A 23,709-nucleotide genomic window follows, 5' to 3' on the forward strand; every position below is an offset into this window, starting at 1 on the left:
GCATCTCCTTCCCAACACAGACCAACACATGAAAAGATCTGAAATTGGAACAAAGTATGATTAAACGTCTTATCTGTTAGGACCACCGGTGTAGAGCTCCACAACGGTTGTGGGTTTCACCGTTTTAAAGCAACGTCTGCAACTGAATGTTTGGCAAAAGACGCACTGAACATCTGCAAGTGGGAAAAAGTGCTAGTTCAAATCACATACACAGTGGAAACACTTCTCGTCAAGTGGTCCAGATCATTTTAATTGGGGTGAGCAGCGGCCGCACATGCTGACCATCTATCGCTCAGAGTCATCAGGGCATGGGCCATATATACCTCCTGTTTCCCATTCTCTTCCCCGCATTTGTTTTCTGAAGGAAAAGTTACTCCAGTGCAAGCGCTATGTGGACATTTGCTCTTGTACACAGATCCAGAGCCAGCATATGTTATGCCAGTGCTTTTTGCGGTGTGTGTGTGTGTGTCTGTGTGTAAAATGAGACAAAATAAACACCGTTTGAGGCTTTATTTCAAAATCAAACTTAGTAGACAAAAAGATGTTAAAACAAAGAAGATTAAATTAGAAACAGATTTAAATATAGTCTAATACTGTTAATTTCCTGGAGAAATTTTGACATGCCCTGACATTTGTGTTTTGTTCAGTATCTTAAAAACATATTAATGTTTTTAAAACATATTAAAATCTTTTTACAACTGTATAAGAATGTACACTTGACGCCTCTGATGAACATCACAGATGTGATCCATGCTGCTGATAAGTCACCTTGTCGTCCTGTTGTTTCATCGCCTCTCTGAAAAGAAAAAAAAAATGAATGAAATGAAAATGTATAATCATCAAACATCAGATTGGCTATATTATATATCACAAACTCATAAGAAAACTTTCAAGCGTTGAAATTACATGTTTGCACACACACACACAGGTCTCCTCCCTTTGGCTACCCACAGGTGTACAGAAAGTCCTGGCTCTTTCGATCTGTCCACACCATTATGTTCAGAAACATCCTCAAGGCTTTTTCTATATAGCATTCCAAGAGCTCATTAAGACTATCATCTTTTTCTTGGATGCATAAATCACAGCTGACAAGAAGTCGTGGCCTAATGGTTAGAGAGTCGGACTCCCAATCGAAGGGTTGTGAGTTCGAGTCTCGAAGAGATATAAATAAAAAAAAACAAAATACAAAAAAAAAAAAATAAAGTAAAAAAAACCATAAAGAAACAAAAAATAAAACCCAACCAACAACCAATAAACAACTAATAAACCGAATTAACAAACAATATAAACAAATCACATACAACAGATACAAACACACCGTCTTTTTTTAACCAAGCAGTTTTCTGTAGCCCGAATATTTAGCGTGAATTTGGCAGCACTACATAAACTCCGCATAAACTGATTCTCTTAAATATTTAAAAGCTTCATACACACCATGAGCCTTTATAATTATAAGATACATTAAATGTTCAATGGGCATTAAGTGTTTACCGATAACTATCTCTCGTGTGCGGGCTCCTGCTCTGTCTTTGATGTGTGATAGGACCAGAACGAGGAACCATAATAGCACATCAGAGAGAGAGAGAGAGAGAGTGTCAGTGTTAATGACTTTGCAATCGGAGGGAGAAAGGACCTGCTGAGGCCTGCTGGGAAACCCAATCGCTGGAAAGTACCAGAGTGTCTGGGTCAGGTAAGCACATAACACACACACACACATACACACACACACAGATGAAAGGAGGAACAAAAGAAACGCACTGATGCTGACACAGATACATATGTGGCGACAAAGACAGACATAGGTTATAAGCATAAATGTATCAAAATGTAATGAAGTTCATTCTTAAAATAAAAAATAACTGATTTTCCAATGGGATAAAAATACGATTTTATCTTATACCATTCTGCTTCTCCAGTAGATTTATCTTGTGTTAAGGATGTTTAAATATTTGTTCTAGAAATATTTTTCTTTTTTTACCCTGTGTGTATCTATTGGATGATATTATATAGAATTTTGCATTTTTCTCAAGCAATTCAGTGTACATGGTTTTGCTTTATGGGGATGAAAATTTTCCTCAGAAGAACAGTAAAAGAGAACACAATCGTGCACACAGTAAATGTTTTTCAAAAAATAGATGTCTATTGTTCTTAAAATTAGCTAATAATGGCAGCGATACACTAACCTTAACTGTAACTCTGCCCCTTACAGACACATTCTGTCATTTGTAGATATTTTCCAAGATATTATTTTAGTGCATTTATTAACCTACTGTATATAATCAGTGATGATGGTCATCACAAGTTAGTTTAAAATGATTTACAGTATGTGTATAGCAACTATATATAGCAAATATTTAACTTCATTAATTAACTTAATACGTTTTGGAACAGAGCTACTGTTTGTGTTGTTTATTTTATTTATGAATAAACAAACACATACATTAATAAATACAAATACAATAATAAAATAAAACAAACAGTAGCTCTGTTCCAAAACAAATTAAAGGGTTAATTCACCCAAATATTAAAATTATGAACAGAGGTCTTACGGGTTTGGAATGGCATGAGGGTGAGTCATTAATAACATAATTTTAATATTTGGGTGAACTAACCCTTTAAGTTAACTACCAAGACAGCATAGACACCCTACCAACACATTATAATTATTTCCAAAATAGCTCTTTTAATTCTATCTGTAGAATGGGACATACTCTGCAAAAAGTTTTAATACGTGACAGTGTCATGTTGTTATTTTAGCAACACTGTAATGTCAAACTCTATTGGAATCACTAGTGAGCATGAGTGTTATGTAAAGTTACTGCCAGAACGTATAGGGGTACAATAAAGGGGTCTGTGACAGTGTGGCATCACACCCTTGAGATTTATCAGTACATTTACATTTAATCATTTAGCAGACGCTTTTATCCAAAGCGACTTCAGCAATCAGACCAACAAGAGAACATCAACAGTATACAAGTGCCTTGACTTTGTCTAGCACAGAACCCGTAGCTATGTTTTTTTGTTGTTGTTGTTTTCCCAAGAATAGGATAGACAAGAAAAGGTAAGTGATAGTATTAGTTGGTCAAGTGCTGGCGAAAAAGATGAGTCTTTAGATGTTTGTTGAAAATGAGTAAAGACTCATTTGTAAAGATATGAGAGCAACGGTACATCTCTCTCAATACAGGTGTGCAGCTTTGACTCCGGCACGCTCTGATTACCTTCCCCCACAGGATGAAAGAGGGATGGCTTTTATGAGGGGCAGGTGAGACATATTACCCCCCATGGCTGAAACTCTAGACATGATCTCACTGAAAGAGTGGGGGGCAGAAAAGGTTAGCAGAGGAGAGTGAACATCATTTAACTGTTGTTGATGATAATATATATATTATATATATATAAAATCAGGCATGAGGGTGAAAATGGATGAGGAAAGATAAATAGGTAATATAAATCATGCGTTTACACTGGAAAACGGTTGAATTCTATCATGTCTCTGATGTCTTCCTTGAAGAAGATATATACGAGATATATCCGGCTCAGCTGAGCTTTATGAGTTTATCTTTAACACATATCAAGACTATACATGACATGAGCACACATTTCAGTTGGAAAGTTCAAACAAAATGTGCCATGACGCTTTTGCTTGACATTGTCACATAAATTCATCAGAAAAAAAGCCTGTTTGACTGCAGTAATTCAAGTTTTTTTTTTTTTTTTTTTTTATAAGAAAAATCAAGAAAAAAAACTCACTTAAAAAAAAAAACAAATATTTAAAACCAAAAAGAAAACTATTTAAAATACAATATATATGCAATAAATGCATGGCTGCTAAAAAATCAATAAAATTACAATGCACAAACACCAAATCAATCAAAAAAAACAAACAACCAACATATCAAAAAAATCTACAAATAATACTGGAGTAATGGCTGCTAAAAATTCAGAAATGGCATAAAAATTACCTCACCAAAAAAAAAAAATAAAAAAAAATAAAACAGTGAACAACTTCAAATCCATAAAATTTCATCTTCTATGTCAAGAAACAGAAGAAAAACTCATAATCTAATTACACAATTACACATTAAATGATTTATAAACATCAGTTGTGTCTCTTTACTGCTATTCACTGGTTTAAAACTTACTTCACAAACTGTTAAAAAATACATTCTATATAGTATGAATTTGGTCACATGACCTATCAGCATCAGTTGTGTCTCTTTACTGCTATTCACAACTCCTCTTCTGTGGCTTAATACTATATAGTAGGGATGCATGATAAATATTGGCACAATATTCATGTGCATCTCGTCAGTAAAGCCGGTCACATATGTGTAGAGATTTACTGCTGATTACAGAACCGGCTTTACTGACGAGATGCGCATTAATATCGTGCTGATATTTATTGTGCATCTCTACTACATAGCTATTCACAGCTATATAGTATATATGGTTATTTACTAGTATATATAGCATTGAACTAGGCATATTGGACACAGCAATACAAGCAAGGGTTTGAATGATGTGAAGGTTTGAACAATAATTATTATTTTTTTTCTCAAGTATTTTTTAAATTGCAGGATTTCAACAAATATTCAACATATTTAGACTAAACAAATGAACAACATATTTGGACAAAAAAAAAACACATTTGTACTCACTTCTTCTGTTTCTTTGTGTACACAACGATTGCTATCACCATGACAACCAACGCCAACACTGCACCAACACTCCCCAGGACAATGGCCAACGTATTATCTGTAAATAAAAGTGTCAATACGCATTTGTTAGTAATTAATAACAAATCATTGTGCTCCCCCTGTGTAATATTAGTGTTCAACATTACACTGCATTTGCATTCTGTAAATTTTCATTTAGCAGACACCTTTATCCAAAGTAACTTAATATGAATAGAACAGCTGGCATGCAGTATCCAGTCTTGCTTTGCATTTTATTCAGTTGAGTGCTCTTGATAAATGGTTAAATAATCAGTTGAGCTTTCCGATGCAAATGAAACTGTTTTCTTTATTAGAACCACAAGTCTCCTTTGGCCTCAGGCTAAATTCCTGACATGTCAAACTGGTCCGAAGACATGTTTGGTTAAACGATTTCCGAGAGAGTTTTAGCCAGGTGCATTTCGCATGTTGTTCTGACACTGGAGAAATCCACTGACAAATCAAAAGCACATTGAATGAAGCAGGGACACAAACACACACTCACCTGTCACCTCCTGAGATTTCCTGCCTAAAGTTTCCAATTAATATACCCCTGTGTGTTTCACCACATTCTGATATATGGCCGCAGGATAAATGTATTTGTATGTAAGAGCGCCTGAACAGAGGTTGATCAAAACCAATCACTGAAAAGAGGTTCCAAACAAGCCAGATGTGTGTATACACCATCTGAACTGGTCTGAAGCCCCTCAGGTCCCAGAATGTTGCTAATATGGCATTGTTAGAGTGTTTGTTAGTGGTTAAGTGGTTGTCAGGGTGTTGCTAAGGTGTTTTGAGTTACTGCAAATGTGATCTGGGTGAGGCAGATTTCTACAGCATTTAGATTATTAAACATGCTTTGGGACTCTCTTTCAATACAAGTCTTTGAAATGTATTTTGCTTGCTTAATCATCAGTTCAGTCAGATACAACTTCAGGTGTCATTCATACACTTTCAGATTTTTTTTTTTTAAGAAATTACTATTATTTAGCAGGAAAGTAATAAATGGATCAAACATAACAGTAAATACTTTTATATTGTTAAATATATATATTTAAATTAAATGCCTGCTGAATATTCTTTTACATCAAAGAATCTTGAAAAACAAAAACTACATGAAAAATGCTGCCTTTGCAATGAGCTGAAAGTAAGTTCAAGCATTTATATTTTATTTAAAGTTTATTTCAAGTAACAAAAAAGTTTTTTTATGGTTTTAGTCAACTATAATAACCCTGTTACAGTTTTCAGAAAAATATTAAGCAGAACAACTGATTTCTATACTGATGACAATAAGAAATGTTTCTTGAGCACCAAATGAGCACATTAGAAGGATCACGTGACACTGAAGACTGCAGTAATGGCTGCTGGAAATTCAGTTTGCCATCACAGGAATAATTATAATATAAATGATAATAAAAAGGCGGAAAAATGTAATAATATTTCACAATAATAATGTTTTTACTGTATTTTTGATCAACCAAATGCAGCTTTGGTAAGCATAAGAGAATTCTTTCACATACAATAAAAATTTTACCAATCCCAAACTTTTGATTGGAAGTATGAGCAATTAAAATAGTGCTGTTTTTCCAAGTACCACTAATCATGCTCAACATTTAAAGTGTACAGCTCCTGCTGGTTTCACGTTATAATCTATACAGCTGTCTTTACTGCACTGCAATCAGTCGACAAGGTAGTGATATCAACAATGCAGAGCTCATTGTTTTTGCATGTTTTTTAGCCCCTCAAAAGCACTTAGAGGGCTGCAGGTGACCCAGAACGATGCTGATGACATGTTGCCTTGGGAACAAGAAAAAGAGCAAGTTAGCGACTAAACTTGCATTGTCAGTTTTATTCTGCATCATATTCCTCCTCTCTCTGCAGCTGAGTTCAATCTGTCACAACGCATTTTCCCTGGCAGCTTTGTCCGCCATTTCTCCATGCCCCCCTCCCATCATGCCGTTTTGCATCCTCCCGGGCCTGTGCCTGTCTCATTGGGATGTGCATTCATATGTGAGTGTCCTCTATGAATAAATATCCCTCTCTGTTCTTGGAACTTGGAGAGATGATTTCTTTTTCACGTCTACTGCTCTTCCTAATAGACTTCTTCCCTTCCCTGTAGCCTCGTTTTTCCCATCTTGTGCCTCTTTACGGACAGAGAGTTAGAACCAGTTGACAAAGCGGTACAGCATCAGCGCCATATGTTGAGACTCAGGGCATCTGCAGTGCAGTGACTCACATTTATACAAACATACAGTCCAGATGGGCTTCATGAGGTCAGACTCATCAAAACAGCGCTATTAACTCTCAAAACTAGGACTGCAACATCAAACTGATAAAACTGGTAATCAAACTGACTATAAACAACCTTAAATTTCATTATAGATTTATTCTTTAACAGGAACAATGCATTCCCATTAAAAAAATAAAATAATAAAAAATAAACAAAAAACATTTTTGTTTGAACGTCTGTATTTTCGTGTTTAAAAACACACTTCTATTTGGATAAAAAATAATATATATTTAAAATTTCAATTTAATGTGTGTTCATTTGATCTATACATAAGCACACACACAGTATATACGTGTGTGTGATCAAAAATACAGTTAAAATGCTTTAAATTGATCAAAAGTGACAGATTTATAATGTTACAAATAAAAGCTGTTCTTTTCATGGTTTTTTAAAAAAAAAAATCATTAAACTTTGAATCTAGATACTGTCTATACAGTTTTGTGTACTATTATTTTGTGTACTAAATATAATGAAAAAAGAAAAATAAATGAAAATTTTAAAAGACTACTGGGGAAAAAAATAAAATCAGAACCAAATTAAATTATGAACATTACCAACATTATACCATCTAATCTAGAACAACTGCCATTTTTGATTACATTTTGTAAAAAGAGATTTTGTTTCATTCCTTTAACTAGTTAATCACTGATTAATATTTGAAACAAATTCTGCATACATTATTTGGGAGATGTTTGAAATTATGATTGAGGAAATAATCTACGGATTATTGAAATAATTGTTGGTTTTAGCTCAACACAGAACCACGTGATTATCACTTCCTTCATTTCACCCTCACTTTCCTGCTTTTTGCTCGTCTGAATATGAACTGTGCTGGAATGCATGCAAATAACTAACCATTGAGGGTTATTTGTCGTGGGTTCTGAGCGCTGTAATGGGAAGTCAATTACAGGCCCGATCCCAGCACCACTGATATGCTTGACGGGGATGTGGGCTACAATGTCAACCTTTATCAGCCAGTAGCCAAAACAAAAGAAAGAGAAGGAGAGAGTGAGAGAGGGAAAGTAAAGGAACAGATAAGAGGGAGAAAGATGACTGAGACACCACATTGTCTTACAACATGGGAGTAAGCAGAGGGACTATCAATTCTAGTCGAGGCGGAGCCCCGGCCTGAACACCTTGTTCACTAAGACACTACGATACATGTCAGCTCTTAGGAGCGCCAGTCTAGAAGGTCATCCTTCAAAACAAAGATAACAACTATTGACATGCTCAAGAGCAATAGATATGGCCATACCATAAGAATGAAAAGATGTACATGTACGGAGGGAGGTTATCTGTTTGTTGTGCTTTCATGATAACAACAGCAGATCTGTCAGAAACCTTTATGACAGCTGAAAAATTACTTTTGTAAATGAAAAAAAAACCCCACCAAAATGGTCTCCCGTCATTCTCATGAACAACACGGTTACATTTACACACGAGCAGCTCATGATCCAGGGTTTTTAGTGGCTCGGTTTGCAGCAGGGCTCTGAACCGGTTCGAGGAACAAAACCGGAAACGAATGAAATTGACAGGAGCAGAACCAGAAACAAATCAAATTTTATAGTTCCGAAAATAACCTAAAATTTGAAATGGCCATTAACCAGTTAATAATGAATCTGGATTTCATATATGCAAATATGATGCTGACGCATCCAATGCGTGAAATGCCCGCGCTCAGCTGTAAATTGATCATAGGTTAGCCGCAATGGCACTGCATTAGAGTTTATCCAAGGATAGTGTAAGATGGATTCAGCAGATCACACACACCTATAGCGTTTGTGAACGGAGAAATCAGAATAAAACTATAGGCTTACATAAAAATGAATAGCCTATATTGGCCTACACGAAACGTATTGCACTTAAATCATTGACAAAACAAAAAAAAAAAAAAAAGTGCTGAGTTTCGGTTTATTGTGACGCGATCCAAAGTTCACGGAAAGGAAAACGAGTCAACAGAAAAGTTTTCTTTATTTTGTAAATGCTTTACAGTTTTATTTATATTACAGTTTTATTTATTTTGCAAATCTTGACAGTTTTGAATGATGTTTTTCTTCTATCTGTATGACCAGGCAGCATTGGTATGACCATATGCTACCCTGTCAGATTTTGCTACCTCCCATTAAAACCAATGGTAGCATAATTCGATACCGAAAAGCGCTACTTATCAGATTTTGCTTCCAGCATGATATTAATAAGGTGTGAGGCTTTATTAACATGTACACCTACCCCAACCCTAAACCTACCCTTACAGTAGGATAAATACAGTGCTGGTAGCATAATCTGATAGGTAGCATTATTTCTCAGAACACCGGCACCTCACGTGCACACAGACATAACATTTTTCAACATTGCAGCCTGTTCATTATCAAAATAAATTACAGTTAAAGAAACATAAAAAGTAACACTGCTCCGTTGTACAATCTGTTGCATTTAGCATGACCACTGCCTCACTGTGCTGATATAGCCGATGTGAAGGATGATGTCAATGCAAGTGAAGTACAAAGCCCATTACACAATAAATAATATTTTGGCATCCAGATACGTCACAAAAATGGAAACATTTGGATTCGTACCAAGTGAGGTAGGCAACAGTTTCAACCTTATATTAATTTGTTTTTTGGATTGACGTTTTTATAGTCTAAACGCATAGCCTTAACCTTAGAAGATTTGTTGTGGAGAGAAGGAAACTATGACTGTGTTTATCATAGATATAGCCTATGTATAGGCTATGTATATATACATATACGTATACATACACACACACACAGCGTTTTTATCTTTGTAAACATTTTGTTTTACCTGCATTTTAGCACATTATTTCTAATGTAGCCTAATAAAATGCGATGTGAGCCTACACGACTGTTTTTTTCCTATAAAAACGCAATTTTATACAAGTAGCATTTTATTTAAAATGCTTCTTGTCTTGTAAGCTTGTCTAGTACTTGTAAAATGATAAATTTGTCAACAGTCTCCTCTGTGTCTCTCCATATCAGGATGCGCTGTTTTCTTTCAAATCAAAGCTAAATACACATAGAAACAGTGCATCCTTGTGGCGCGGATGACACAGAAGAGAATACGCAGCATACGGTGATATTGAAAGACACAGAGGAGACTGTTGACAAAGGAGTTGTTGAATAAAGTCGTTATTTTTGTTTTCTTCACTTACAAAAAGTGTTCCCATCGCTTCATATAACCCAGATTGCACTGATGGCAGATGGAGTATTCGGACGACGACTTTCGTACCTTTTACAGACCTTGACACTTATTTACTTGGCAGTCTATGGGACAGTCACAGGCCTCCCGGTTTTCATCCATAAATATCTTAAATTGTGTTCCGAAGACGAACGGAGCTTTTATGGGTTTGGAACGACATGGGGGTAAGTGATTGACAAAATTTTCATTTTGTGGTGGAGCATCCCTTTAATGGCTTCCTGTGGGTTTCTGACTAAATAAACGCTTGACAGATTTACATTTGCAAATAAAGGAATTATTAGCATGACATTTTTATTAAATGCAGGTGGGGGAGAGAGAATGTAGAGAGAAACATGGAGAGAGAAAGAAAAAGGTAAAGGAGAGTGAGACAGGTAAAGAGGAGGGGAAGCCAATTTAGTTTGATAAAACCCTGGGCACATTACTGACCTGTCTGACCGCAGCGGTCTGTGAGCACCCATATATCAAGAAAAATGCTCTCCTACAATTTCCTGATGATAAATAATGAGCTGTTTAGCTGTGCGAGATGGCGGCTGGCGAACGATGGCCTGCAGTGATGATGCAGTAAAGAGTGCCTGCAGAAACCAATGTAACTTTGCAGTTATTTAATTGTGTGTGAGTTTAATGAAAATCCTTTATCTGAAAGTTTTAGAGTTCACAAATATGATTATCAAGTTAGACAATAAACTCCACGATCATTAAATCAATAAAGCAAGTAACGGCTGCTGTATTGATTTAGAAAGTGTACTTGCACACAATGTACTTTTACTACCAGCAAATAAACAGGAAATATTTATCAATATCACGTTTGACAAACTGCAAGTTTCAAAGCATTGGCTGAGTACCAACACTACCAAATTTATTATTTTTCCCGCCAATACAAATTATCCAACATGTTTGCAATAGCGTGCATTCAGTTAATTCAGCGTGAGATCATTTGGCTCACAGGCCTGATGTGTTTTGTAAAGTGGGTTGCTGCTTTGTTTTGGCTCTCCAGTTGTGCAGCGAACCCCCAGAAAGGCCAGCGAGCCAGCAGGGATGCACTCTCAGCAGCTGTGGAGCAGATAAACGATTCATGTGTTTGATGGAGAGAGTCCAGATCAGATTCTGTACAGATCCATCCTGAAGATTCCTATCGAGAGGAAGTATGTTGTTTCGCTCTGATGAGACCGAGGGGTCAAGAGTTAACAAGCGCAAGTACATCCAGGTCGGTCTGTATGACTGCTGCGCTCTCTGTCTGTCTGCATGACTGACGGATCAATAGGCTGGTCAGTTTGACAAGAGAAGTCTCTTTAGACATATTAGAATGATTTCTGAAGGAGCTTTGCCATTACAGGAATAAATATATATATATACAGGACACAAATTATATATATATATATATATATATATATATATATATATATATATATATATATATATATATATATATATATATATATATATAAAACACAGAAAAAAGTTATTTTAAAATGTAATATTTCTTATCAAATAAATGCAGCCTTGGAGAGCATAAGAGGCTTCTTTTAAGATCATCCATTCATAATGGAATATGGAGGAAAAAGTAAAAAAAAAAAAAAAAAAAAAAAATCTACTAAAGCCTTCTATTACCTCAAGAGAACATGGACTTTAAAAAGGGAAACACTGCCATCTAGTGAACTGGAACGATATGTCATGTGTAATTGATCTCAGAATTTTCATTCTCCAACTTTTACCTACCAGCCACACAGTGCGTATCCTGTCCAGACCACTTGCCGCCTGCTTGACAGGTGCGTTCTTGGGACCCATAGAGACGGTATCCACTGTTACATGAGAACGTGACCGTTGCCCCCTCCAGGTACAAGGTTCCTTCCTTCCAACCGTGATTAGGTGGTGACAACCAACCACAGGATTGCACTGAGATCACAAAATCACAGCCATTACCAAACCATAAAAAGATATTACACAGATAACAGTCAGATCATATGCAAGTGTCCAATGCTTTATAACTGAGATATGGTCAGAGATCACATTTTCAATAGTGTGCCGCTGTTATTTAATCTGCATATGATGGCGTTTAAAAATTAAGCAAACAGCTAAACTTTATTGTATTGCAAAATGTCACTATGTAATGCTGGCATTGGTCTTTATCCTCACAGCCGGTTATAAATGCATAACATTTGATAAGACTTATATGAGCACATTGTAAAAATCTTAAAAACACTAATACAAGCTTCAGGTGACCACAGTATGCACCTTTTTTAAAAGACGAAAAATAAATAAAATACATTTTTATTAAGTATTTTTAATTAAAATTATATATTTACCATTTAGTGCCATATGTCTTAAGTCGCTGGCGGGAAAAAAATCATTATGATATTAAGTAAAGATCATGTTCCATGAAGATATTTTGTAAATCCCCTACCGTAAATATATCAAAATTTAATTTTTGATTAGTAATATGTATTGCTGAGAATTCAACTGAACAAATTTAAAGGCGATTTTCTCAGTATTTTGATTTTTTTGCACCCTCAGATTCCAGATTTTCAAATACTGTCCGATCCTAATAAACCATACATCAATGGAAAGCTTGTTTATTCAGCTTTCAGATGTTGTATAAATCTCAATTTCGAAAAATTGACACTTAAGACTGGTTTTGTGGTCCAGTCTATGGTATGGTCTATGGAATTGATGCATATATACATCAGATCAGTACATATATATCGGTTATGAAAGAAACAACTATGAACACGGCTCATCCAATTAGATTTTACAGCAAGAAATACATGGATTATAAAATGTATTTTTAGGAGAGGGCGCCTAAATCATACTGAAGTTTGGGAAAGGAAATACTGCAATTAATATTCCTGGAAAAAAAAAAAAAGTCTAAAAATATTAGAAGATTTTTCACTATATGTTCCCTGTGAAATGGTTCCACTTACCAGGCTCCAGAGCTTTCTTGGTGGATGTATGACTCCTGTAGGCCAGCAGTGTGGCATTGCCTTGTTCCAGACTGCGCATGCTTAGTGCGTCATATTTACAGAATGAAGCCCCCTCTCCGGCACATAGGTTCAGTGTTGGCTCCAGCAGGGGATCCTCTGGGTCTTCAGTCACGGAAAAGTTTGGGATGAAAGATGGATCATGCTTCGGGGCATAGTAATATTCATTCAGGAGGTGGGTTGAGTCATAAGTAAACAGTGAAGTCTCATTCCTAATGGCCCCTAGTAAAGAAAAATGTATGGTATTTTGTGAAAAAAAGAGGCAAATACAAGTTTTCAACTACAGAATGAAATTTTACAAATGCTTCATGTTTCTTTTGAAGGTCTTTTAAAGCATTATTAAATTATGCTCTCAAAACCAGATGGTTTTAATTGTTTCCTCTTGTACTTTACTTATTTGCAGCTGTTCTTGTACAATTAAATCTAATTTACCCAGTTTCTGCAACTGCTATACAGCTTCAATGACACTTTGTTTTCAGTTAATATTTTATTGTAGACAAAAAAAGCATAGACAGTAATTGGGATATTTTTCATTGCAACCACATAAAAATATACAACAATAAAAATAACAATAAATTACAAAAATAAATAAATAATAATACAAAAAACTAGACATATGCATTTAGGGTATTTATGTGACAGACTAAATCTGTGATTCCACATAAGCCACATGGAATAGTCATAGAATAAATATGAAATGGCTTTAAATTAGCAAACTGTACCTTTACAACAAATGGAGCCTTTCATAAAGAGAGTAAATTAAATTAGTAAAGTAAATTACATCTGACTAGCAGTATAATTTGTAATTTCGGTTTCAATCAATTTTATCACGCACTGACTGAACTGACTGTACTGGCAGTAAAATAATGTAAAAGTAAAACGGTTACTCACAGCCAGCACAATAGGTGAATATATCCTGTGCACTGCTATTGAGAGGGATGATCACACCATTACTAGAGGTGAAATCATCTTCAGGCTCATCATTCATTGTACCGAGCAGCCCCTGCGTGTGGTTCTGTAAATCATGCGGCAGTAGGATGGTAAGGGTCATGACCCCTCCACCTGCCCTGACCTCAACCCCTGTCCCGGACGGAAACATCACCGTCACATCAGTAGGTTTAGGGGAAAAAACAAAAACACCTGGAATGAGACACAAAAAACATAGAGAGTAAAACAGATCACACATACAAACAAGTAACACAAAATTAAACTGCCAAGCATAACAGACTGATTTTTCATCTTGTACATCTGCTGAACTGATAACGGGTGCTTGTTTTCAAAATGTGTATTAACAGAAACTGTGAACGTCAATGGCTGCATTAAGATATTATGCCAAGATTTTAACACATTAATTTTTTTGCAGACATCAGCTTAAGTACCCGATAACCGTATAAAAGAGAAACATAAATAATTTAAATATACATATATTTTAACCGTATTTTAACCATATTGTGAAATATTACAATTTATAATTCTAAGTGCAATTTATTCCTGTGACAGCAGCCATAACTTCAGTCTTCAGTGTCACATGATCCTTCAGAAATCATATAAAATATGTTGATTTGTTGCAGAGAAAATATTTTTCTATTTTGTGCTTTTGCTAAACTGTGCTTAGCTAAAGCTAACTTTGAGAGGATAAATAATCTGCTCTCTCACCTTTAAGGTCGATCCATTTTTGCTCAGAGAAGGAAAGCACCTGTTGGTTCATTAAGACTTGGAGCTCATCTACCTGGTTTCTGAGACGCACCTCGATGACATCAGAGTCTTTCTCCCTCATGGCCACCGAGCTGAGTCGTGTTGCCATAGCAACAGTACCTGTAAGAACAATTTTCTTAGCCCAGGTCTGATTCAATCCATCCTTAATATGGAAGGTTACAAAACTCACCATTCTCAAATTTCATTGGTTCAGTCCTGCCTTGCACAGACAGCTCATAGTCTGAAGAGTGAAGCAGACTGTACTCTCCTTTCCCATTGAAGGTGAAAGTCACACCATCGAAGGTCATGAAGTGAGGGTCACCAAGCACAGCAGCTAATAAAAAGATAGAAAAGATAAGGATGCATTAACCAACATTTGCACAAAAATCAAAAGATTCAGTAGTGACCTATCAGTAAGTCCACAGATTTGACAAGTTTGCAAATGGTTCAAGACATTTCTCAATCAAACCCAATCTTCTCCCTATCATTTCCTGTCCTTTCTCTATTTTTGCTTCCAATATAAGTGCCAAAAATGTTAATTAATAATAATAATAGTAAATCATGGGGAAGTCGTGGCCTAACGGTTAGAGAGGTTGACTCCTAACCCTAAGGTTGTGGGTTCGAGTCTCGGGCTGGCAATACCACGACTGAGGTGCCCTTGAGCAAGGCACTGAACCCCCAACTGCTCCCCGGGCGCCGCAGCATAAATGGCTGCCCACTGCTCCGGGTGTGTGTTCACGGTGTGTGTGTGTGCACTTTGGATGGGTTAAATGCAGAGCACAAATTCTTAGTATGGGTCACCATACTTGGCTATATGTCATGTCACTTTCACTTTTTTTTTTCACTTTTTAAATTACATTTAAAAATAAAATAATTAAATAAAATGTATATAAACCGATATTTTCTGTACCTGCTCTAGGAGGACGATATGTTCTGCAGTCACTGGACGGGCGGTGAGTGAAGTAGTATTTGCAGTTGTCTGACCACAGGCAGCAGTAGTAGAAACTGATGACATCATACTTCCAGTGAGAGAATCCTGGAACTCTGGGTGGTTTCTTGTATGGCGGCTCCCCCCAGTCGTGCCCTCGATCTGGGGTGCTGCCACCAATAGAGTCTCCCGTGAGCACCTGAGCTCCAGTGCTGTCATAGCAACACTGCTGACCGGCACCATACTCAGGACTGCAAGGGGAAAAATATATATCAACAGACTAAGAATCAAACTGCACAAAACATACTGGCTATTTATTAGTACTTACAAAGCACATATTAATGCCTTGTTCTGCATGACCATATTTTAGATCTCTTAATCCACCACATACCTAAACTTAACAAGTACCTTACTAGCTATTAATTTTCTATGTCAAGAGAGGTGTGTGTGTCTATATATACATATCCAGCATATATGTACATTAAAAAACATATTGGTCAATAGGTAATTGGAATAAGCATAAATCAAATCACAAATAAGCACAAATCTAGAGAACATTAACTTGTAAGGTTTGCGCACAGATTTTAATCGCAGCAAACAGCACAAACGACGTGTGAAAGACAATTACATTTTTGAGAAGACATGTTTGGGCAGAATATATCAACTGAGATCATTAAACTCCAACTTATATGTTTGCCAGTGTTTTCTGATTATCAGCACTTTTTCTGTAACGTGGTTACCAGGTTGGGAAGATTAAGTAGCCCACTGGGATAAAAACCAGTGGGCAACTGTTGCAGATGATTATGCTTAATATATATCGAGAGAAGCAGAAACTGTGATCACAATTTATTGTGCAGCCCTATCTGAACTGAACTAACACAGAACTGACTCAAGCTTTTATTCTTTAGAACTGCTTTACAGCAGAATTTGAATTAGGTTTCCATAATTGATTCTGCTATTTTCATGTTTATCACTAAGCTGCTTTGACATACTATGCATTGTATGACGTTCTATAGAAATAAAGGTGACTTGACTTAAAATTCTGATAAGTGACATATTACCTGCCCTGTATGGCTCTGACGCAGTGAACTGCACCTGGATGGTAAATGCACAAACTACCTGCCTCGATATCACAGCCATAATCAGTCTGAAAACACACACACACACACACACACACAACATAATGAGCTCTAATATAGACACTTAAATAAATATAGCTTTATCACATTTTTAATTAAAGCTGTTTTACCCTATGTATTTACAATTGCCTGAATCTGTAATTGGTGGAGTACAAAAAAAATTCTCAAATAATGATGTTGCTGCTAGTGTTGCAAACCGTGGTGTCCAAAACAATATCAGATTTATTTATTACTCTACACCCACATGAAATCTTCCGGTGTCTGCACGGGCCTGGGCCAGTGTGCACGGGCAGTCGGTGATCTCAGTAAGGAAGTTGGGCATTGCTTTCTCTTCTTTATCCCAATTGATACACTTCTCCAGGGCCCAGCCTGCAGAGTCCTTCCTGAACGCCTCCTCTAGATGCCAGGCGATCGCATGCGCTCCACTCCACAGGGCGTTAACATCTCTGATGGACATCAAAAAAGTATGTCTTTATTCAAACAGTCTGATATTGGAACCATAACATTTTACACAATTTATTTATAAAAACTATAAAAGAAATAGTAATATCAACTAATAAAAGTTCTTACCGGGCTCCGTCTGGTTTAGTGCTGGGACTGACCCGCATGCTCCCTAGGTCCCAAAGGGAATATAAATGTTCTGCGATTTGTGGGGTGAAACTGAAAACTCCATTATTGGGTACATCTCTGCCCACTGTGTACAGATACTTCCACTCAGCCTCCCAGTTTGCAGAATATGCCTTCCCTGTTAAGTTTAATAATAATAATGTGTATCTTCTATATGCATTTTAGATAGACGGTACCAATTATAAACAGACAGACAGCTAGACAGAAAGGCAGAACAACTGACAGACTGAAAGAACAGAATTACAGAATGACAGACAGAACAAACTACAGACAGAACGATAGCTAGAATGAACAAGATGGAAACGCAGAACAGCCAACAGACAGAATGACTTAAAGACTGACAGAAAGGCTAATAGACAGACAGAACGACTGACAGCCAGACAGAAAAAACAGACAGAACGAGAAAAATAGCTAGAATGAGCGATAGAAAAGACAGGCATATAGATATAGACAAACAATCTGTGCTCTACTCACCAGTCTCATTGTAACCCCACAGCTCAATGTTGACTCTCTCTGCTTTTATTAGAGATGGGATCCATATCATCTTTAAATCCCCGCTGACGTTAGGAGTGCCATAGTACTGCCACTGTGTGGCATTGGCAAAAATTATCTTGTAAAAAGGACTCAGCTTACTGTGGTGGACTAATCAATCAGACAGAGCACCTTATCATTAAAAGAAACACTTCTATGTTAAGACAAACATATTACAGGGAACTTGTTCTGGGCCCCCCCCCCCCCCCCTGATATTACCCAACAACAACCCACAAAACCACCTCACCCAACAATCTGGGAGGTCTGACTACAATATCTAATCAGGCCATAATGCAATAACCATATGATCATAATTGATATTAGCTAAGAACAACACTTGAAGGAATGTCTCCTACTGTAGGTTAACACAATGTCACATTACTTTTGAAACAGCATGCATGTGATCAAATTATTTGGAATACCTTTCACTTAGGGGTGCACGATAAATATCGGCCGATAATTAATGCGCATCTCGACAAGCTGCTCTATGTGAAATCACTGACCTGATGGAATTTACCGCTGATTAGAGAACCGGCTTTACTGACAAGATGCGCATTAATTATCGGCCGATATTTATTGTGCACACCTACTTTCACTGATACATAAGAAATGTGCAAATAAAGTACACTTTGACTGGCTTTCCCACAAAACCTCAGTGTGCATTATGATTTCTGTAGCTCACCTGAGAGCCACCGCCCTGATCTGTCATAGTTGACTCCATCTGTAGACACCTCAAAAGGGATCCAGCCAGACTCATAGAGCAGCGGAGTGATACAGTGACCCACTCCGTTCTCATCCACATAGCCCTCCGTCAGAATCTCTGAGTTAAACCTGTGAAACACACTCTATTCAGCACTGGAGTGTATTTATACCACTGATCAGATCTGACAGACTTTATTCTGAGCAACTGAGGAACACAAAGAAGCTATTCACCCTAAACTGGCAGTGACATGAGAACATTTCCATCTTATCTTATTCAGCCTTCACCAAAGCCACTTCTTGTACCAAAAAAAAACAAAACATTTTAACTTAAACGTTGTCCTAAATCAAGAGAAAAACCTTCAGCCAAAAATGCCAGAATATGTGATTACTGAACACTGTATAGTACAGTCGTGGCCAAAAGTTTTGAGAATTACATAAATATTGGAAATTGGAAAAGTTGCTGCTTAAGTTTTTATAATAGCAATTTGCATATACTCCAGAATGTTATGAAGAGTGATCAGATGAATTGCATAGTCCTTCTTTGCCATGAAAATTAACTTAATCCCAAAAAAAACCTTTCCACTGCATTTTCATTGCTGTCATTAAAGGACCTGCTGAGATCATTTCAGTAATCATCTTGTTAACTCAGGTGAGAATGTTGACGAGCACAAGGCTGGAGATCATTATGTCAGGCTGATTGGGTTAGAATGGCAGACTTGACATGTTAAAAGGAGGGTGATGCTTGAAATCATTGTTCTTTCATTGTTAACCATGGTGACCTGCAAAGAAACGCGTGCAGCCATCATTGCGTTGCATAAAAATGGTTTCAAGGCAAGGATATTGTGGCTACTAAGATTGCACCTAAATCAACAATTTATAGGTTCATCAAGAACTTTCAAGGAAAGAGGTTCAATTCTTGTAAAGAAGGCTTCAGGGCGTCCAAGAAAGTCCAGCAAGTGCCAGGATCGTCTCCTAAAGAGGATTCAGCTGCGGGATCGGATTGCCACCAATGCAGAGCTTGCTCAGGAATGGCTGCAGGCTGGTGTGAGCGCATCTGCAACCACAGTGAGGCGAAGACTTTTGGAAGATGGCCTGGTGTCAAGAAGGGCAGCAAAGAAGCCACTTCTCTCCAAAAAAAACATCAGGGACAGATTATCTTCTGCAGAAAGTATAGTCAATGGACTGCTGAGGACTGGGGTAAAGTCATATTCTCTGATGAAGCCCCTTTCCGATTGTTTGGGGCATCTGGAAAAAGGCTTGTCTGGAGAAGAAAGTAAGCGCTACCATCAGTCCTGTGTCATGCCAACTTAAAGCATCCTGAACCATTCATGTGTGGGGTTGCTTCTCATCCAAGGGAGTGGGCTCACTCACAAATCTGCCCAAAAACACAGCCATGAATAAAGAATGGTACCAAAACACCTTCCAACAGCAACTTCTTCCAACAACCCAACAACAGTTTGGTGAAGAACAATGCATTTTCCAGAACGATGGAGCACCGTGCCATAAGGCAAAAGTGATAACTAAGTGGCTCGGGGACCAGAATGTTGAAATTTTGGGTCCATAGCCTGGAAACTCCCCAGATATTAATCCCATTGAGAACTTGTGGTCAATTCTCAAGAGGCGGGTGGACAAACAAAAACCCACTAATTCTGACAAACTCCAAGAAGTTATTATGAAGGAATGGGTTGCTGTCAGTCAGGATTTGGCCCAGAAGTTGATTGAGAGCATGCCCAAAATTGCAGAGGTCCTGAAAAAGAAGGGCCAACACTGCAAATACCGACTATAAATGTAATGTAATTGTCGATAAAAGCCTTTGAAACGTATGAAGTGCTTGTATTATATTTCAGTACATCACAGAAACAACTGAAACAAAGATCTAAAAGCAGTTTAGCAGCAAACTTTTTGAAAAACTAATATTTATGTAATTCTCAAAACTTTTGGCCACGACTGTAGTATTCTGTTCTTGCATAGCAAGTATATTGCTATATAATATTACACATTAAATAGTAATATATAAATAATGAAAATTTTTACGCAATAATTATGTTTAACGACATTACTTATTATTATTACGAACACAAAATGCAAAGACAACCTGGACAAAATGATCTACATACAGTATATATTATTTATATCAATTCTTATGGGACCCCAAGTTAATATTCTAATATATATTCATATATATATATATTTTTTTTTTTTTCTTTAACTACACACATAAATGGGACATGGGAACTTTTTCAGTGAACATACTTAAACACACTGTGTTGTGACAATACAGTAAACTTACAAGGAACTTTAAATGTCTCCAGTGTTTATGAACATTTGATTTGTGCGCTTCAGAGAACATCCACAGATTTCTGGCACTCTTACCTGCAAGTAAGGTTAATGCTCTGCTCAAATGTAGCATTGAGGATTTTGAAGTCTGTGCCTCCCAGCAAAGATCCAGAGTGTGGTTCAATGTCAAGGCAAAACAGTTTATAATCTGCACAACAGTCCTTCAGAGATTCACATGTTGCATGACAGGAGCATGTGTTAAACTTCTCACCACAGCTCCTGGCACATGACTGCGCTGAGAAAGGAAGTAAAGACACATTGCTGCAACTGCATTCTCTAGAAGACATAATAACAGGCTTCTTTGAAGCCTAACAACAGAAACAACATTTGATTATTACTCCAGTACATGTAAGAAGAGCTTACCTGCCGTCCTGGAAAACAGCTGAAGGAGCAGCACTATGAACATACAGAGATGGATTTTGTTGTTATATTTGCACATCGTTTCTGGCTAGAATAACCCGAGATGGTTTAATATAAATTTAGGCGTCGTATGCAAACTCGGTATGAAACACATATGTGGTCCTCAGTCATGATATTGTGACAAGGGTCTCTCTCTCCCTCTCTCTCTCGACGTAACGTTACCTTGTAACTGTTCAACAGTCAAGGACTCGCTGCAGCTTGCAGACAAGAGGCAATAAATGAAACTCCAGGCACAAGAAATGTGCTCCGCATATCATGTATTTCTTATAGTGCTGCTATCTGTGCAACGCATTATCAATGCACATGCACATTTATTAGGATTGTAAAGTTTTGAACTCGTCCTCGTGCAACTTTAAGACTTGGGACAGACACACCCGTTGGGTGTACTAAATGTGACTATAACGGGAATGCCCCTAAATAAAGCTTCAAAATTAAAGTCCCTTTAAATAAATAAATAAATAAATAAATAAATAAACAATAAATAAATAAATGAACTTTTAAGGATGTGTGTATATATTCCTTTGAAACGGAAGCATCTTTAAAGATTTAATTTACTTAATACATGCATTTAATTAAATATTCTAAATAATATGCATATATGTATATTAACTAAATAAATAGGTGCGTTCAAACTTTAGATTGGTGTATATACTGTAAAGAAGTTGCAATTTATTCGATATTAAAAATATATATTAAACATAGCAAATAAATAAATAGGTGCCTTCAAGCTTTTGAAGATTAAACTTCCGAAGATTATTGTTATATCTTGTTAAATAAAGAATAACTTGTTATAAAATGAAGAAATTGTTACCAAGATTGCAGCGCACTTTTTTTACATAATAAATTAAATATCGGTATATACCACTCTATATTTATTTAAAATTATACATAAAGTATGAATGTAATCTATAATGTCGTTTAAAGTGCTTCGCATAGTCTCTTTCTGACATGATTCACAGCGCCGGTGAAGTGACCCCTTCTGATTTATTGATAGGGTGGCCATATGTGCCGTTCATACCGGACACTTCCTGGCTAGGATATTTAACTTGCCTAAACTAACATCCAAGGTAGTTTGACCAATAATGCAGGTATTGTATATAATCGACCAATCGTGGCGCGTGATAAGTTAATATCTACAGAGAACGATCAAACCGATGCAAATACGCGCACATGTTTTGTTCGTTCGTTCGTTCACTTGAAGTGTCGCTGTGCACCGATCATTAAATGACACCAGAGTACCGCGAGAGCGATTCGAAAGCATACGGAGCTGTCTGCGCTCCTCTCCATAGTTCTCGTGAATGTCATACAACGATCGATCTGCACAGTCTAAACCGCCAATACCTGGATATTTTAGGCAATATAGAAATCCTGGCAAGGGTGCGTCCCGTAAAAATGGCCCGTATTTATTGATTCACATCATTAGTAGAAGTCAGATGATATTGCGATCATCCTTTAGTTGATGAAATGTTTAACTGTAACCTAAGGACAAAAAGTTGCTTTTAAAGTCAGCCGTAAAGAACGAGAGACTTCGATTATTCACATAAGAAAATGCACGATTCTTTACTCATCAATATTCATAGATATATTAAGAATTTAAGGATGTTTTAAAACTAAATAAAACTAATGAAGAGTTAATTACTGACTTACACAATATTCAATGAGATATAATTAAGAATTTAAAAGATTTATTAATAAAACTAATGAAGAAAAAAATACATAAATAAAAAAAAAAAAATCATTAATAATAACATGAATATCAAAAATACTCACAACTATCCGAAAAACAAATAAGAATCTGAATATCATGAATATTCACATGTAGCTGCAAATTACTGCCAACGTTTCGATCGACAATTCAAGTTGCTTATAAAAAAATAGGCTAATATTTTATCAATATAACTATGATTTGCATAGCCATAAAGTAAAAGTTTTCTCTTAAATAATGTGTCACTATTGTCATTTAAAAATAAAAAAAAAACAAGACCACATTAAATGAATGAGAATTTTCAGTTTTGGATCAGATTGTATCATGTTTTTCATTTTTGTTTTTTTTTCATTGCACAAAATATGAACTGAAAGCTCATGGCTTAATATTTAAAAAGAAAAAAAAAAAAAACAGTTACCAGCAATCAGATTTCAC

General features: G+C 36.5%; 1 protein-coding gene across 1 annotated transcript; it reads right to left on the minus strand.

The window, feature by feature from the left end:
• Nucleotides 1-495: 495 nt before the first annotated feature.
• On the minus strand, nt 496-21,949 carry susd2 (sushi domain containing 2). The gene is made up of 15 exons (XM_019091815.2): nt 21,513-21,949; nt 21,186-21,384; nt 18,793-18,941; nt 18,054-18,221; nt 17,523-17,697; nt 17,197-17,398; nt 16,875-16,960; nt 15,796-16,064; nt 15,076-15,219; nt 14,847-15,005; nt 14,082-14,330; nt 13,134-13,412; nt 11,932-12,108; nt 4,659-4,755; nt 496-796 (listed from the first exon to the last, which is right to left on the minus strand). Exons 1-15 carry the CDS (start codon nt 21,586-21,588, stop codon nt 736-738), a joined length of 2,490 nt encoding a protein of 829 aa, XP_018947360.1. The 5' UTR covers nt 21,589-21,949; the 3' UTR covers nt 496-735.
• Between the last annotated feature and the right edge of the window lie 1,760 nt (nt 21,950-23,709).

The sequence above is a fragment of the Cyprinus carpio genome, chromosome A5, assembly GCF_018340385.1.
Source record: "Cyprinus carpio isolate SPL01 chromosome A5, ASM1834038v1, whole genome shotgun sequence".
NCBI classification, from domain to species: Eukaryota; Metazoa; Chordata; class Actinopteri; order Cypriniformes; family Cyprinidae; genus Cyprinus; species Cyprinus carpio.